Consider the following 14,880-nt stretch of genomic DNA (forward strand, 5'->3'; position numbering starts at 1 on the left):
TGATCACTTTGCTTGTTTCCTGGCTTTACTTGAAACCTCATGGAAAGAATTCACAGCAGTTAAGACTAACAGCAGTTAATTTTCTTGTGCTGCTAAAAGCAAAGAGACATCTTTCAAAACTGTATGATGCCCTGATGCTCTCAAGGGGATGCAACAGACTTCTTCACACATGAAAGACCTGCATCTTCTTGAGAAGCCCTCCAGGGCCTCTTCACAGTCCAAATCCTTCTCAGCATTACCCTCCAATGTCCTTGGGAAGCCTTCTCTCTGCTTCCATGAGACACATCTCTAAGTGCATGAATTCACACTGGGATAACGCTTTTTGGTGAGCTGTCTGACCTTGGCTAAAGAGTGTTGAGTGTGGTGATAACAGGTCCACCTATGTCTAAGAATAAACTACAAAGATCCAAGGATCCAAAACATGGTTATGAGCTCAGTGCTCATACCTGACTGAACAAAGACTGCTGCTACAGCTGTTTTCCACCTGTTTAAGCCCTTTTCAGAGATGACCTCAGTCCTTGGACACCAGTATACCTGCTTGAAGTTCTGGTTGATAATCGTTCCTTTAAAATCCTTGAAACAAATACAACTAATGTTGTGTTTGCTGTATGCACATGGGGTGGACGGGATCCCCTCAACACAATGAGTTGTACTGATTTGTACCAAAAAGCTTTTGACAAACCCTTGGTGGGTGGATATTGGCCCTTGGTCTCCTACCTTCTGTAGGGGCTGTGAAGACCTCTTTAGGGATGTACAGCTTGTCCTCTGCTGTTCTGGCCCAGTCCTTCATCCCTCTCCGGCCCTTCATGGGGAAGTTGATATCACTGGAAACTGCTGACACCGGCTCTCTTTGGATGGTTATCACTGGAAAAGCAAAGATGCCAAAATCTCTTGAAAGTCACTGTAGCACAAAATTGGGACTGAAACAAAGAGCACCAGTTAAGGATAAGATAGATGAGGCGATCCAAAAACAGTGAAGGCAGCAGTGCAAAAATGCCCATCTTAAAAAAGTCACTGAGTCTTGTTTGGAGGGAAAAGTCATAAATGAGCAAAGACAATGAGAATGTTTTTGGCCAGAGAAGCTACACTGGATAAATCGCCATGGTTTTGATATGACAAATAAGATCTTGGGTTGATTTGTTTGATCTGAGGGGAGAGAAATATAGACATTCATTTAAGTAAGTGAATGTCTTTAAACACTGGAGTTGGTGTGAAATAATCTGCCTCCATCATGCCTTGTCGTGTGGCAGCATTGTGTGACACTTACTGAGGTTGTTTGTAACCACTAGAAAACTCTGAAAAGGCTTCTGGGCTTCTCCGATGAGGTGAATGAAATCCTCCAATATCCTCATCAGCAAAGCGGCACCGGGAGCGACCTGTGGAAGGGTGAGGGGGGATGAAAAACAGAGATGAGCATTGATCTCGATGTCATCATAATTATAATCCATAGCCAACTTTTGATGAGACATGTCTCACCCATTGAAACATTTTTATTCATTTCATTATCTAGACCACTGATTGTGTTCCAGGGCGGTAAATTGCAACCACGTGGGATATAATATCATAGTCGGTTGCTTGTTTATTGTGTCCAGATGGCAGGTAGCACACCTCAAGCCAAGTCAAATGTGCAAAGACACACACACACAAACCTAGTATAATCAATAGGTAGCCATAATGTTTAGGTGTGTTTTTATGACTCTAATAATGAAAAGTTAATGTGGGATGTGTAGGCAGTCGTTGTACTTAACCACACAGTCGCACACACAAACAAACACACATATTTAGGAGACTTGGCAGCAGAGATGAAACGATATAAAAATGTAATATCGCAAAATTATCATGGTCATCAGTATTATCATGGTATTGTTAAAATATGCTCAAAATGTTCAATGAAAATGTTTCACCAAGTGAATGTTTGCATTTAAACATTAAAATAATCACATGTCCAACACATCTGTGTCACAAACGAGGACCAGGGACTAGCAGCAGTACTGGGTTTGTCTGCTGCATGCCAACTCTGTTAACAAGGGAAAAGCAACTGTACTATTACTGTTATTATTTTCCATTCTGTAAGGTCTTTCAGAGCAGAGGCGTTGTAGACACACCTGTCACCTGTCCAGCACAGTGCTGTTAAACCAGAAACACTGCGGCTACACTGCACTCAGGGATGAAAGAGTGAGCTGCTCTCCTGCGCCTGTGTGTGTGTGCTCTGTGTCCGTGTGATGACATCGCTCCGAACAGAGAGGCAAACTCGTCTGGCAGTGTAAAAGAAGTCATTCACCTTTTCTTAGCGGGCTTACTCATACCTTACTCAAACCTGGTTGTAACCTCTAACTGTGGTGTAAAAAGGTTTTTGAAGGCTGAAAAATCTCCAGAGTAACGCTGTCACTACCTTCCACCATGTTTTGACTGACACATAACAAACCCACGTTGCGTGCCGTGTATGCTTTCGGGAGACTGGTTGCCGGTTGATGGCATACGCGTGTCAAATTAACAACAGTAATTAACCACAGTAATAAACGGTTATAGTGATATAGTGACCAATAGCAATAATAGCGACTGTCTGGCAAACTGGTAACCGTTTCATCCCTACTTGGTAGAGTAGTGGGCAGCCACTGATTGTGGTTCAGAGGCACACATACAGTAACACACATACACACAGAGAGAAGACTTTACCTGGTGAGCGTCCTCCCACTTCTCTAGATTTTCCATGTCCAACATGTGACTGACTATCTGGAAAAATTTCTAGACACAAGATGAAGTAGTTGTTAATGCAGCATAACCATCACACATGACAGCGTTAGGCATCGCCCCCCTGTTATGTATGTACCCTGAACCCACCAACCACTCATACTGCAGCAGCTCTGCAGTTTATTCTCTGTCAGGTCTAGTGCAGCAGTCTTCTGTACATAAGCATATTGTGGAACATAAAACATGCCTGTCAGTAGACCGACTGAGACAGGAGCATTTTGCTGAGAAAAACACTGCTAAAAAAAAATCCCCTTTGAGGGTGTAGCAACTGTGCAGCTGTACTTCATTGTTATGCACACCCTCTACGGAAGAGAGTGGAGCTTCTACACGGAATACATTTGGAGGTCTGCCTGTGTGTGAGGCTGTGTTTATGTGTGTGGTTTGTGACTTGAGAGGGCTCCGAGAGAAGACTCTGTGCCTACCTGCACGTCGTCGGGAGCTGGGATGTAGGTTGCTCTTTTGAAGGTGTCCGTCACATTTCGCAGGATCTCCGTGGAAAAGAGAAGGTCGCCACTGTAGTAGCTCCTCCTCTGCAAGAGCTCCAGGAGACTCCTTACGATCTGAGACATGCCCTCCCCAGCCAGGGTCCTCTGACCCTTCGCGAGATGCTCTCGTAACTGCAGTGCGTGGAGACAGACGGACATTGAGAAAAGCTGAGGGTCTCACCACCACCCGAAACAGTTACAATGATAAAATGCAGGTCCATCTACCGCTTATTGTGGAACACTTGTTCTTATTCAAAATGTAGCCGGTAAAAATCACAGCAAGACCAAACAAACCAAAAAGCATGTCTTTTCCAAAATAATCACAGAAATGTTTTGGATGGGAGCTGAGGGGGATGTTTCAAGACAGTGGAATATATGTACACGGCTGGAAATTTTTTTTTTTTTTTTTGTGCTTGTGCTTAAAATAGGAGAGCAAAAAGAGGCCTAGCAGCACTCTCAGACAGAAATTGGTTTCTCATCACTTCAGAGAAAGAGATACAGAGAGCAAGACTGTGTGTGTATGTGTGTACGAAACACAGGGAGGGGGGAAGGGAAAGAAGGGAAAAAAGAGAGAGAGAGAGAGAGAGAGAGAGAGAGAGAGAACCTGGAAGAAGAGAAGATAACTGCAATCACAGAAAATTAATTATTGACTCCTGGTGTTAATGAAAGGTTGGAACAGAAGCTAACAGAGCAATCAGCTCTGTCACGCACAATCCCTGACCCCCATCTCCTTCCGCCATCATCGAGGAGATGGAAAAGGTTGAAGTTCACAGAGCAGGAAAACAGTCTGGCTGATGAACACATTCATTAGCTATGTTCATTAATTGATAAGTGTGAGCGTAAAGCTCTGTAAAAGCTAATTAGAGATACTGGCAAGCTTTGAGTGAAGAGACTCCTCTATTTTGAGTAAACTTTTGAGAAAAGAAAGTTGAACAGAGGTGCATGATGGGTGAAATAAAAGGGAAAACTGTGGCAGAACATTTGAAAGCAGGTACATCACTTTTTGAAAGGGAACTTACAGATATATGTAAATATCTATATTCAAGTGAGACGCATCTGGCGAAGCTCGGAGGACCCCAGAAAGCAACTCCATTATTGTCCAGCATGCAACGACGACTAGCAGATCCTAGAAGAAAAGAGAGTGACAAAAAAAAAAAAAAAAATGGAATTAAGCAAATTCAGAAATGAAATCTACCCAGTGACTCATCATTATCTGATGCACATCACAACAGCATAATCTACATGATGCAGAAAACATGGATCATGATTTATCCCTAAAAATACTGCTGCCATAAAACACTTAAAAATCCTCTAAAAACTAAGAGGGATTTCTATTTAACATAAAGTCAGGGTAAAACATAGGGAGCTTAATGAATTTTAATAGATACAGAGAAACCATTGCAGAAGAAGCTATGACAGTCCCACTTATGAAAAATTGTAAACGAAGAGAGAGTTTGTTCATTTCTTGCAGTAAAATAGTGTAGGATTGTTACAGCCACCAAATATTTCATTTGTAGCAGTTTTACAGCGTTTACACCTGCTGGCAGGCAGGAGGTAAACTACTGCCAAACTAGCACTAAGACAAAACATCCTCTGTAACCAGATAAATATGCACTTGCTAAACTCTGACTCTGCATTTTATGAGTAATAGAGTAGCATAAAGAAAGTGTAAAGTTTATCTGTTAATTCAATGTGATCCATTAAGGTAGCTCAGATGTAATGTTATTTTGAGCTGTTTGGTTTTATTGGCAAGCTCCTTGATTCAGACAGACATGTTTTGATGTCTGAGCCAATGCCATAGTTTTAAAGTTGGAGAAACACACATTTGCTCTTGGCTTAAATTATGAAGATGAAGGTGTCTTAAAAAAAAAAATCAAAGTTTCTTCTTGTTTCTGCTTTTGAAAGTTAAAAGAGAAGGTCTGGCAGCTGGCTGCCTGAGAAACTCTGAAGTTTAGATGAATGTTACAGTGAGAAGTAGCACACAAATAGGGTTTGACTGCATTCAAACAGGACATGTCTGCTGTGCTAATTAAGAGAAAACACGCTGGACTGTGCATATTATAATGGCTGATTCTGATGAGCCTTATACAGTAACATAATTTCAGCATTTAAATGAGTCTGAGTATGTATTTGCTCCTGACATTGGGGCACACTGGATTCTGAAACACAGGCAGTAGAGTAATTAAGATATCCTGGTTATAATTTCATCTATTTTAAAATGTTTCCTGTGTTACTAATGAGATGATGGCTGTGCTGCTGTTGAACAGTACTTTCCAGAAGTCACTTGAAGTGTAATGATTATCTAACAATGGGTTTCTTTAAATTTTCTCTCACTATCGCAAGCTGCTTAAGCTACATACTAGGTGGTAATGTACAGTCCTGGGGCTAACTAAAAGAGGCTAAATATATTTTATGCTTATGACTGCTTGTGTTGTGTTGAGTAGAGACTGTCCTGTAAAAAAAAAAAAAAAAAGAGCCCACAGGTGATTTGTGCAGCAGGTTATTACGACCCATAGTTACGTTTTGTTGTTAGGCGACATCTAGTGTCTGTAGTATTATTACATGAGCAAAGGAAAAGCCCGGTGGCGTAGTTTTTAAAGTGGAAAAGTCCATGTTTGGACAAAACACAGGACTATTTTCCAAGTTAACCACAGTTATTATTGTAACCATGACAACAACAATCACCTGTAACCCAAATTACGATCTTTTCCTAAACCTAACCAAATTATTTTAGTGCCTAAACCTAACCAAACCATGGCCGTTATTGTAGTAACCATGGTCCAGTATACATGCACTGGCATGAGCTGGCACTAGTCCGGGAGAAACTCCTATGGATCGTATCAGAGATACCTCTGGTTGTTAAGGTTGGAGGACTGGTTGGTTGAGTAACAAGGTCATCATTTATACAAAAACATAGCAGACCATACCAGATAGCAATATTAGCTTAAGGCCCATAATGTGACTGACCAGTGGCGTTAGTTGGACACTTGTTGTAGACGGTTTCTCCAGCTGAGGCTCTCTTCCATGACATAGAGAGGAGGTGCTCATCTTTACATATCTCGTGAGGAGCTGTAGAAATAGGTGAGAAACACATAGAAAAAGTGAAAGGATGCACAGTGCAGACGGCTCGCAGAAAAAGAAAAATCACCATGCATACACTCCCACAGACACACACATAGCCAGAGAAAAAAAAAAAGGGAGACAGAAAAGCACAAAAACAAGATTCAAATCAATGTTCTCCTGCAGCAGCTCCCAATCTTATTCCCTTGTACATTGCTCAGTGCTCTCTGTCAGTGTCACTGCCTCAGTACAGTATCTCATTCCCTCTTCATCTTACCCCCTCTCTTTATTCATCTGTTTTCCCCCCCTCCCTCTCTTTCATAACCCTGATGAAAAAACTGGGGGGGAGTGCTCTGAAGATATTCCGAGGGGGCAGACGAGTGTTGGCAGAGGCTGTGCAGAGAGATGAAGAGGGACGGAGAGCAAAGGGAGAGGGAGACATACAGAAAGCGAGAAAACGTGATATGATGTTCCCCAGCAATGCCAACAGACAAGATCCTCGTCTTGTGTGAAAGAGACTTGAGAGCCACTCAAAACAAAGAGGTCAGGGTGGAGGCCGCGCTCCAAAATGTATCATTTGTGGCTCGACGCGAGCACGCACATGTGTGGCATTCAGGACCATGCCGAAAATACACTTGCATATTCACATGCCCAGCACACACAAAGGCTCAGTCAAGAGACATGCTTATTAAACCACACTGTATCCTGCGGTGGCTGACACTCTGACAAATCGCACCAAGTGGGCCATTGAACATGTTGCCCTCAACCAGGCAGAGAAACAAAGAGAGAAATAAAAACAAAGGGAGAGAAAAAGAGTGAGATTAAAGAGGAGTGATACAGTGATATGTAACAGTTTGGGCGCCTATGTTTTGTTGATTTTTGGAGTGAAGAGCAGTAAATGTAACCTTTGAAGCAAACAGACATTACAAAATATATATATACATATATGAAAAGGCATCCCATTAAGTCAGCACTTTGTAACCCCTCTTTTAATGTCTGTTTGTTGCAGGGGTTGCATTTACTTCTTTTCACTTAAAATTAAATTCAATAAAATATGTCATTTGCCCTGTGGTGCCCAAACCTTTGCATAGAACTGCAAAAGGACAAATGGAGTAACTCACAGGCACACAGGGGATAAAACGAAAGCATCACAAGGCAAGGACATGCAAAATCAATGAAGAGGTAAAGATGGATGGGTACGTGAGATGACAGGGAGACAGACAAGTGACAGATAAAGATGAGTGAAGAAGAGTGCAGTTCTAAAATTGCGATGGAAGCCTTTAGCTGTTGTGCAAATCACCTCCAATCACCCAACTAGTAGAGGTATGCAGAGAAACACAGCCACACAGAACATAAACGTCGAAGGCAAAACGTGTTTACAGACTTTCCAAGCATGAATAATATATACACAAGCATTTATACTGTAGTTCTGCCTCATTTTCTCAGTTCACACGCCCGCACACTAGAGTCACTGACCGGGGCACTTCTTCTCGTTGCAGGACCGGACTTCCTCTCCTGAGCCATCGCAGGGGTAGCCCTGAACGCCGGTGCCCTCACACATCCTGAAGCGACGCTGCCAGCCGGAGTCACAGGTCTTGCTGCAGAGACTCCAGTGGTTCCAGCTGCCCCAGTTACCTCCACCTAGAACGGAAGCAAAGCACCACCAATGAAGATGAGGGAAAGGGAAAGAAGAAGGTAAAATATGACGGTTGTTGATGGATAGTGACTTTAACAGCTTCTGAGCTTCTTCTATTTTTTAGCGTGGAAGCCAAATTAAAGCAAGAGAAGCCCATTCTGGGAGCCATGCTCATTAAAGCACACACTAGTATTTTTGTGCTCTGGGGGCCCTGGACGAAACAGACTCATGAGTGAAATTGGGTCCCAACCCACAAATTGAAAATATGTGGAAGGCAAATCAGAAAAGCCCATGCAGATGCCGTTAGATAATGCATGTTCCATGTTTGCATAATGGTGTTTGAGAGCACGTGAGTGTGAATTCTAAGTGTTAATTTGTACTCCTTACCGCTGCATGAGGGGTTGGTGCATTCTCTGCTCTCCTGATGGGGGCCCTTACATTCTGCCCAGCCGTGCACCGACGCACTGCAGCGTCTCAGCCTAAGCTGGGTCCCCGTGTTACAAGTCACACTGCATCGCGACCATGGCCCCCACTCCAACCACTGGCCCTCCACTGCACACAGAGAGAGATGGAGGTAGATGAAGAGAGACAGGGGAATGGATGAAGTTGGAATGAGGAAGATTTTAAGAGACACGGGGATATCAGGATAAATTGATCCAGATTTTTAAAGAGAAGGAAAAAGAGGAGAAGAAAGGGGCAGAGGAAGAGAAGAGACAGGGCAGAGGAAGTGAGTAGGCTACAAGAAAACAGAATATACAATGAGGTAAGACGGCGTACAAATAAATTAGAGAGGCTATTTGACTTTCCCCAAATAGCAACAAACAAACATAACACACTTCATTGTTCTATACGGACATTTTAAATATTTCAATCTGTTATGAAATAGCTGATTACAATTCCTTCCACGCTTTGTTTTAAAGAGTTCATACAGAGTACAGTCAGTTACATTTTTCATTCACAGTGTTATTAGAAAGGAACCACATTTCAACTCTTGACTGGTGTTTGTGGAGAAATAGATAAAAAGAGAAAAAAAAAATTCAATATAATGCAGTACCGCCTGTCAGACGACACACGAATACCAAACAGTTTAACGAAAGCCTGACGACGTGCACCGGTGTAATCAAAGCCCCCTCTGTCTCCTTTAATAAGGGAGTGATGCTGCAGTAATTGAGTTGCCAAACAAAATACACAAAATAAAAAATGATTATAATCAAAAACAGTCGGATGAATCATTTATAGTCTGAGTCAAATATTTCTGGTATGTTATTAGCGTCAAAGTTAGTCATAGTTTAGACAAGTTTTAGGATCTGTGCCACAGAAAAGAACACAATGTTCTAGTGTGGAAAAGCTTGACTGCAGGTGAAGGTCTGTGACAAATAAAATGTCAGTGAATACTTCACAGTTCCCAGTACACATTTTTAATTAGAAATCTCTGCAACAAAAACCTGACAAAAGTTTTTGCCCACAGCTTAATTACTGAACTGTACTATTACTGTAGTGGAATCTTAAGAGGTTCATATCTAAAATTCTACCTGTAGTGTCTGTAAACATGAATTAGCCATTCTCTAACAGCGCTTTTTATTGTAACATTGTCATACTCAACCACATTGTTACCTGCATTTAGTAGTTGATTGTTATTCTCTAATGAATTCTTTGTGTTTTCTCTATTATTGTCACACAAATACACATTCCTTGAGGTGATCATATAAAATCAATAACAATCCTACTGGCAGCAGTGCTACTTGATGTAGACTTGAGCTGTTTTTGCTTGTCATATTTTACCACAGAACTCTAACAAATTTACATTCTGAATGATGATTTGATGACAATACATTTGCCTCTGAAATGTACTTAAATATCCAGTTTGTGGCAGTAAAACAAGCTGTAAACAACAAATTGACATACCTATCATCGCCTTAGAAAGTTGATGGGGCTGACTGCTGACAGTGGGTTTGTGAGGTTTTTTTTTTTTTGTTTGTTTTTTGCTGAAAATCAGGTTGAGGAGATTGGGAAAAATTGAACCAAAACATTAAAGTTGCAGCTGTAAAACAAAAAAGCTAAAAGACACTAAAACACATCCCAGAGCTAAAAGAAGCTGATCTGGTGAAGAATTCTCACTTGATCATCACTACAAATGACAACCTTCACATTTCACATTTAACATGTGATCCAGTCTTCACATAAAAACATTGTGTACTGCAGCTTTAATTTTTCCCATAAAGACATGTAATTTATGACATATATGTCCTATATCGAGAGTGATGTTGCCATCTATACGGGAACATTATTATCACATAGATACATCCTCTGGATATATGAAGATATAGGTTTATAACATATATAAAATACCTAACAGTTTTATATGTACATATATTATAAATATCTATATGATGAATTTCCACATGGTATAACATGTTGTAACCATATATTTTAACTATATATATTCAATTTATATATGTTTGTTTACTGAAACATCATACAAAACAAATTCTATATGTTTATACATGTTTTTCTTATTCATTTCTCATTAATGCCTATCTTCACATTCAGGGAAAGTGGTCTCAGAATCTTGGACCCTACTGTATATAACATCAACATATACAGACAGGCTTTGGGATGGATATATATTTATGTATATGTATATATATCTATATATATATATATAGATATATATGTCTACAATACAGGCATATATACATAAACACACATATTTGTAAATATGTCAATATATTAAAGTATTCCAATTCCTAATAGGTTATATATATATATATATATATATATATATATATATGTATATATATATACATATATATATATTTTAGAAGATTAGAAAAGAGAGACTGGACACTTACGTACATGACAGGGTGGAACTCATCGACAGGAAGCATCTTGGTCAGAGGTTCGGCCCTGAGGAGCTTCTGAGCTCCTTGTAACGACAACATGTAGTCTATATATATATATATATATATATATAATGTTTACACATGTTTTTTAATCTTATATGTGCACATATGTCATAAATGGACATTCAATATATGTACATATATTACACTTGTGAATGGGTTTGATTAGAACTAATAGAATATACTGAACAGAAATGTGCTGGCCTTTAGTTACAACAACAAATTAATTTTACATATAGTACATGTGCTACATATCTAACTACTGTGTATGTGCTGTGGACTGTACAGTGGCTGGTCCATGTTAACAAGAACAGCAATTCGAAGTGAGAACTGTTCTTGTATCAGCTCAGAATGATATATTGACATACACATTTTACGGTAAGGGGCTTTAAACAGCAGAGAAAGTGGAGTACAGTGCTGTAAATGTATTTGTCTGGTTCTCCCAAGTGGGGAAGGCTTTGCCAATTCTCCTTGGTAATGTGGTCAATCACGCTGTGTGTGACTTATACAGTGTTCCAACTATCTGGGGCTAACACTATGTTGGAGATGACAGCTAGGATTGAAATGTGAAGCTGACATTTCCCAGACCTAATCCAGTGTGATTAAAGTGCTAAATCTAAGAACACATTTAAAAGACAAACAACCCTTATCTTTCTATCATTGAGAAAACACATCAAGAAGCACAATCACACATACACAAAATACCATTAACACATATTTAATGTTTTTGTAGCAAAGAAAATGCATTTAGAGCAAAATCTGCAAGCCTGAAATTGTACCAAAATTGTTCTCAATCACTCGCAGGAATAATAGTGCTTCTACGCATGAGAAGCTACAGTACATTTACGAGAAGACGGTTCCCAACAGGGCCAAGAAGCACCATGTCAACAAACAAAAGGAGAATAGCACAGCAGCTCTCTGTTAAGAAGCTGTTATCTTGCCAAAGCCACAAAATATCAATATGCCTGTAATTAAGACATCACCATTAATCCCTGCATATGCTTGGCTATGAACGGACGATTTATGTTGTGAGAAAAAAAAAAGGTGTAGGTGTCAGGGAACTTAAAGGCAAGCTTCAGCCAGCTCTCTGCCTACACATGAGTGCCTTTTTAGTTCTTGATGTTAGCTCTAAAAGGTCTAATATGATCGAATTAATTATTCATGAATGACATTTCTCCTGATTTTACTCATAGCCCATTGATTGTCTTTATGTGATGCTGCAGCTGCCATATTAACATCTGCCGCTCTGCCCACATATGCATGCATTTGTTTGATGTGCTAGCTTAGCATGTGTCTACAAAAGAGACGAGCCAGAGTGAAGGGGGCTGAGAAATTATAGTAATTAATTAAATGTAAATGTGCACTGGTGTAGCATACTGTAGTATAGATTGAATGAAACATGCTGTAAGGCATAGTTTACAGTCTACAGAGTATCTGCGATGATATCAAATCTCTAAGGCACAAACACCAGGACACACAAGCACACATATATATAGATGGGGTGCATCAAAGCTCTATTATCTGTGCAGGAACGTTTCTGGCAAAAGGCCTATGCTGGTATTCATCATTTCAAAGGACGATTGCCTTTGAACTCCCGACAGCACGCTGAGTCTGTTGTGATAGATTCACACACACACATACACAAACACATAAACCGTATGAAAACACATACATACACACATTTCCTTAAGGCCCTTGAAGGAAGACTCTACCCTTTCTCCCAAACCCTCCCTTTCCATCACTGTTCCCAAAACAGCATGGCAAAACATCCCGGAGGCCATACTTTAGATTACGCCGTCTCCATATTCCTCCCTTTCTGAGACATAACTTTGCAGCCTCTTTGTCTGGCAATGGGGACAGTTTTGTTTTATTTAAATATTACCCTTATTAAACCCCTGCTTTGAAAGATATAAAAAAAAACAAAAAAAAAGACATTCAGCAGCATTCACATAATGTAAAGGCAATATACATCCACAGGTCAGAGGAAAATGATACTGGATTCTTTGCCATTGCTATAATAAATGAGAAGCACTTACCCTGTGATAATTGCTCAGGTCATCAGTGATTACATATTATACAAGCACATACACTCAGACTGAAATCAATTCAGGAAAAAAAAAATATTATTCAGAAAGCAGCCACAAATGCTGTTTCAAACTGCCTTACATTTCAGTGACTGTGTGTCATGCCATTATTCCAATGTTGTGCAGAAACCATTTATATTTTACCAACAGAGAAAGCACCGAGCAAATTAAATCACTGAAATGAATATTCCTTTATAATGTCAATGCTTTCAAAGTAAGTGGTTTTCTAAAGGGACACTTGAAATACCAAATTAAAATTGCACAGAGTCAATGCACATGTCTAAAGTATACTTTAAGTCTTAAAATGCCAAAGGCATTTCCTTAGTACCAGAGTGAGTACATCTTCGTATTTACAATTCAGGAGACAATATGAAGTCTCTATCTAGAAGGCAACTCTGTAATAAGCTACAGTCATTGTTGGTCAAACCTGCCCCTCAGAGTCTGCTCCATTGAGACTTTATATCAACCACTGGTCAGTCCTATTCCACCCCACCGGCAGCCTGATAAAGATGTATCAGCTGGACAGCCTGAGCCAGATTGGAATAAAATCCTGAGGTACCCTCAACACAAGAATTGGATGGTGCTGCACCGGCGGGTTATTGCTCTTAACAAGGTATAGGCCCATTAGGTAATCTCAGAGACAATCACTGAAGAGTTGCACTGCAGGACTGCTCAGCGATCAATCGGAAGATGGAGCTGGTGAAGATGGAACTGAAATCTCTAGAAGCGAGGATACAGAAGTTAAAAGCAATGGGCAAGAGGAGGCAGGAAAGATGGGGGCTATGCTGCATTCACACCATGATGGCAGAACAGGAAGAACAGCAGGAAAGCTTCCAATATGCTGAATTGGATGTTTTCATGCATCAGTCAGTGGGTTACTCCCACTATTACCCTTCAGCATCAAACTAGATTAACAGAAATTAAGCCTAAATTAGTTATTTGCAGTGTTATGTGCTTTTTCATTTGTTGCAGTTCATTAACAAGTGAAACAAAAAAATAAATATAGAAAAATAAACAGTCTTTAGCTTCTTTGTAGAATATCAGTCAGTCAAGTGAAAAAGAGTAAGAGTAAACAGCCATGCTAAAGGCTCTCTTAGCCTTTAGCCGTTAGCTAAAGTACAGCTGTTAGCCAAAGTACAGCTTGGAGAAGCTGTACTATGGGAAAGTGGTGTATTTAGTTAAATGCTAATGTCAGCACGCTAACTTGCTCATGACGCTTACAATGCTGACACACTTATCTTCAGCAGGATAATATTTAACAGGTTTACGATCTTTGCTTAGCATGTTGGCATGCTAACATTTACTGAGGCTGATGGTCATCAGTTTTCAGGTTTTTGGTCATAAACCAAACATTGAATAAATTAGTAAATTTAATAAATGAATAAGTTTCACTAGGTGACGATGGAAAGGAAAGGTTTTTAAAATTCACACTCAAGGGAACATGAAAGGCTGAAACTAATTTTATAGTATTCATTCAATAGTTGTCAAGATAATTCACTTAAGGCAAAGCACTACAGGTGAAAAGGGCAACTCTTTGAACTAATAGACATCACTATGAAACTTCCCCAGTTCATTACTGATATTACCTAATTAAATGTGTGCTAATTTGCATACATCTCAAGAACAGAAATCTGAACATTGGATAAAGCCTTGTTTCATTTTATTGATGTATTAGAGTCAAAGGTTTTTACAGAGGGATAACATCTTTTCATCACCTTTTTAAACATGCTAAAAAGCTGAACTGATTGAATGTGGACTGGACCAGTCTGTAGACAACTTTGTTATTTTTTGGAAAAATATAACAGTTAGAAATGACCAACACCCTAGACCTAATATTGTGGGAGGCTGATATCAGCAGCTTCTTGAGCTTCTTGTAATTATGGTCTGCATGATATGTTATGAACGCAGCATTTGGCCACATTTGAAAAGAGGAGAGGGATTTGGTCAGTACAAGAGCTATA

General features: G+C 39.9%; 1 protein-coding gene across 2 annotated transcripts in view; it reads right to left on the reverse strand.

The window, feature by feature from the left end:
- The window catches only part of adgrb2 (adhesion G protein-coupled receptor B2), a 228,823-nt gene that overhangs the window by 85,249 nt on the left and 128,694 nt on the right, over positions 1 to 14,880 (reverse strand). For both annotated transcript variants that reach the window (XM_071499909.1, XM_071499910.1), the window contains exons 6-13: positions 8,320 to 8,484; positions 7,773 to 7,937; positions 6,204 to 6,305; positions 4,256 to 4,362; positions 3,174 to 3,368; positions 2,677 to 2,745; positions 1,268 to 1,376; positions 718 to 864 (exon numbers count right to left, since the gene is read on the reverse strand). In XM_071499909.1, the coding sequence (XP_071356010.1) occupies positions 718 to 864; positions 1,268 to 1,376; positions 2,677 to 2,745; positions 3,174 to 3,368; positions 4,256 to 4,362; positions 6,204 to 6,305; positions 7,773 to 7,937; positions 8,320 to 8,484 (1,059 nt within the window). The remainder of the gene's footprint in view (positions 1 to 717; positions 865 to 1,267; positions 1,377 to 2,676; positions 2,746 to 3,173; positions 3,369 to 4,255; positions 4,363 to 6,203; positions 6,306 to 7,772; positions 7,938 to 8,319; positions 8,485 to 14,880) is intronic.

The sequence above is a fragment of the Trachinotus anak genome, unplaced genomic scaffold (genome assembly GCF_046630095.1).
Source record: "Trachinotus anak isolate AG129_WGS33_773 ecotype Australia unplaced genomic scaffold, CSIRO_AGI_Tana_v1 ptg000016l, whole genome shotgun sequence".
Classification (NCBI taxonomy): domain Eukaryota; kingdom Metazoa; phylum Chordata; class Actinopteri; order Carangiformes; family Carangidae; genus Trachinotus; species Trachinotus anak.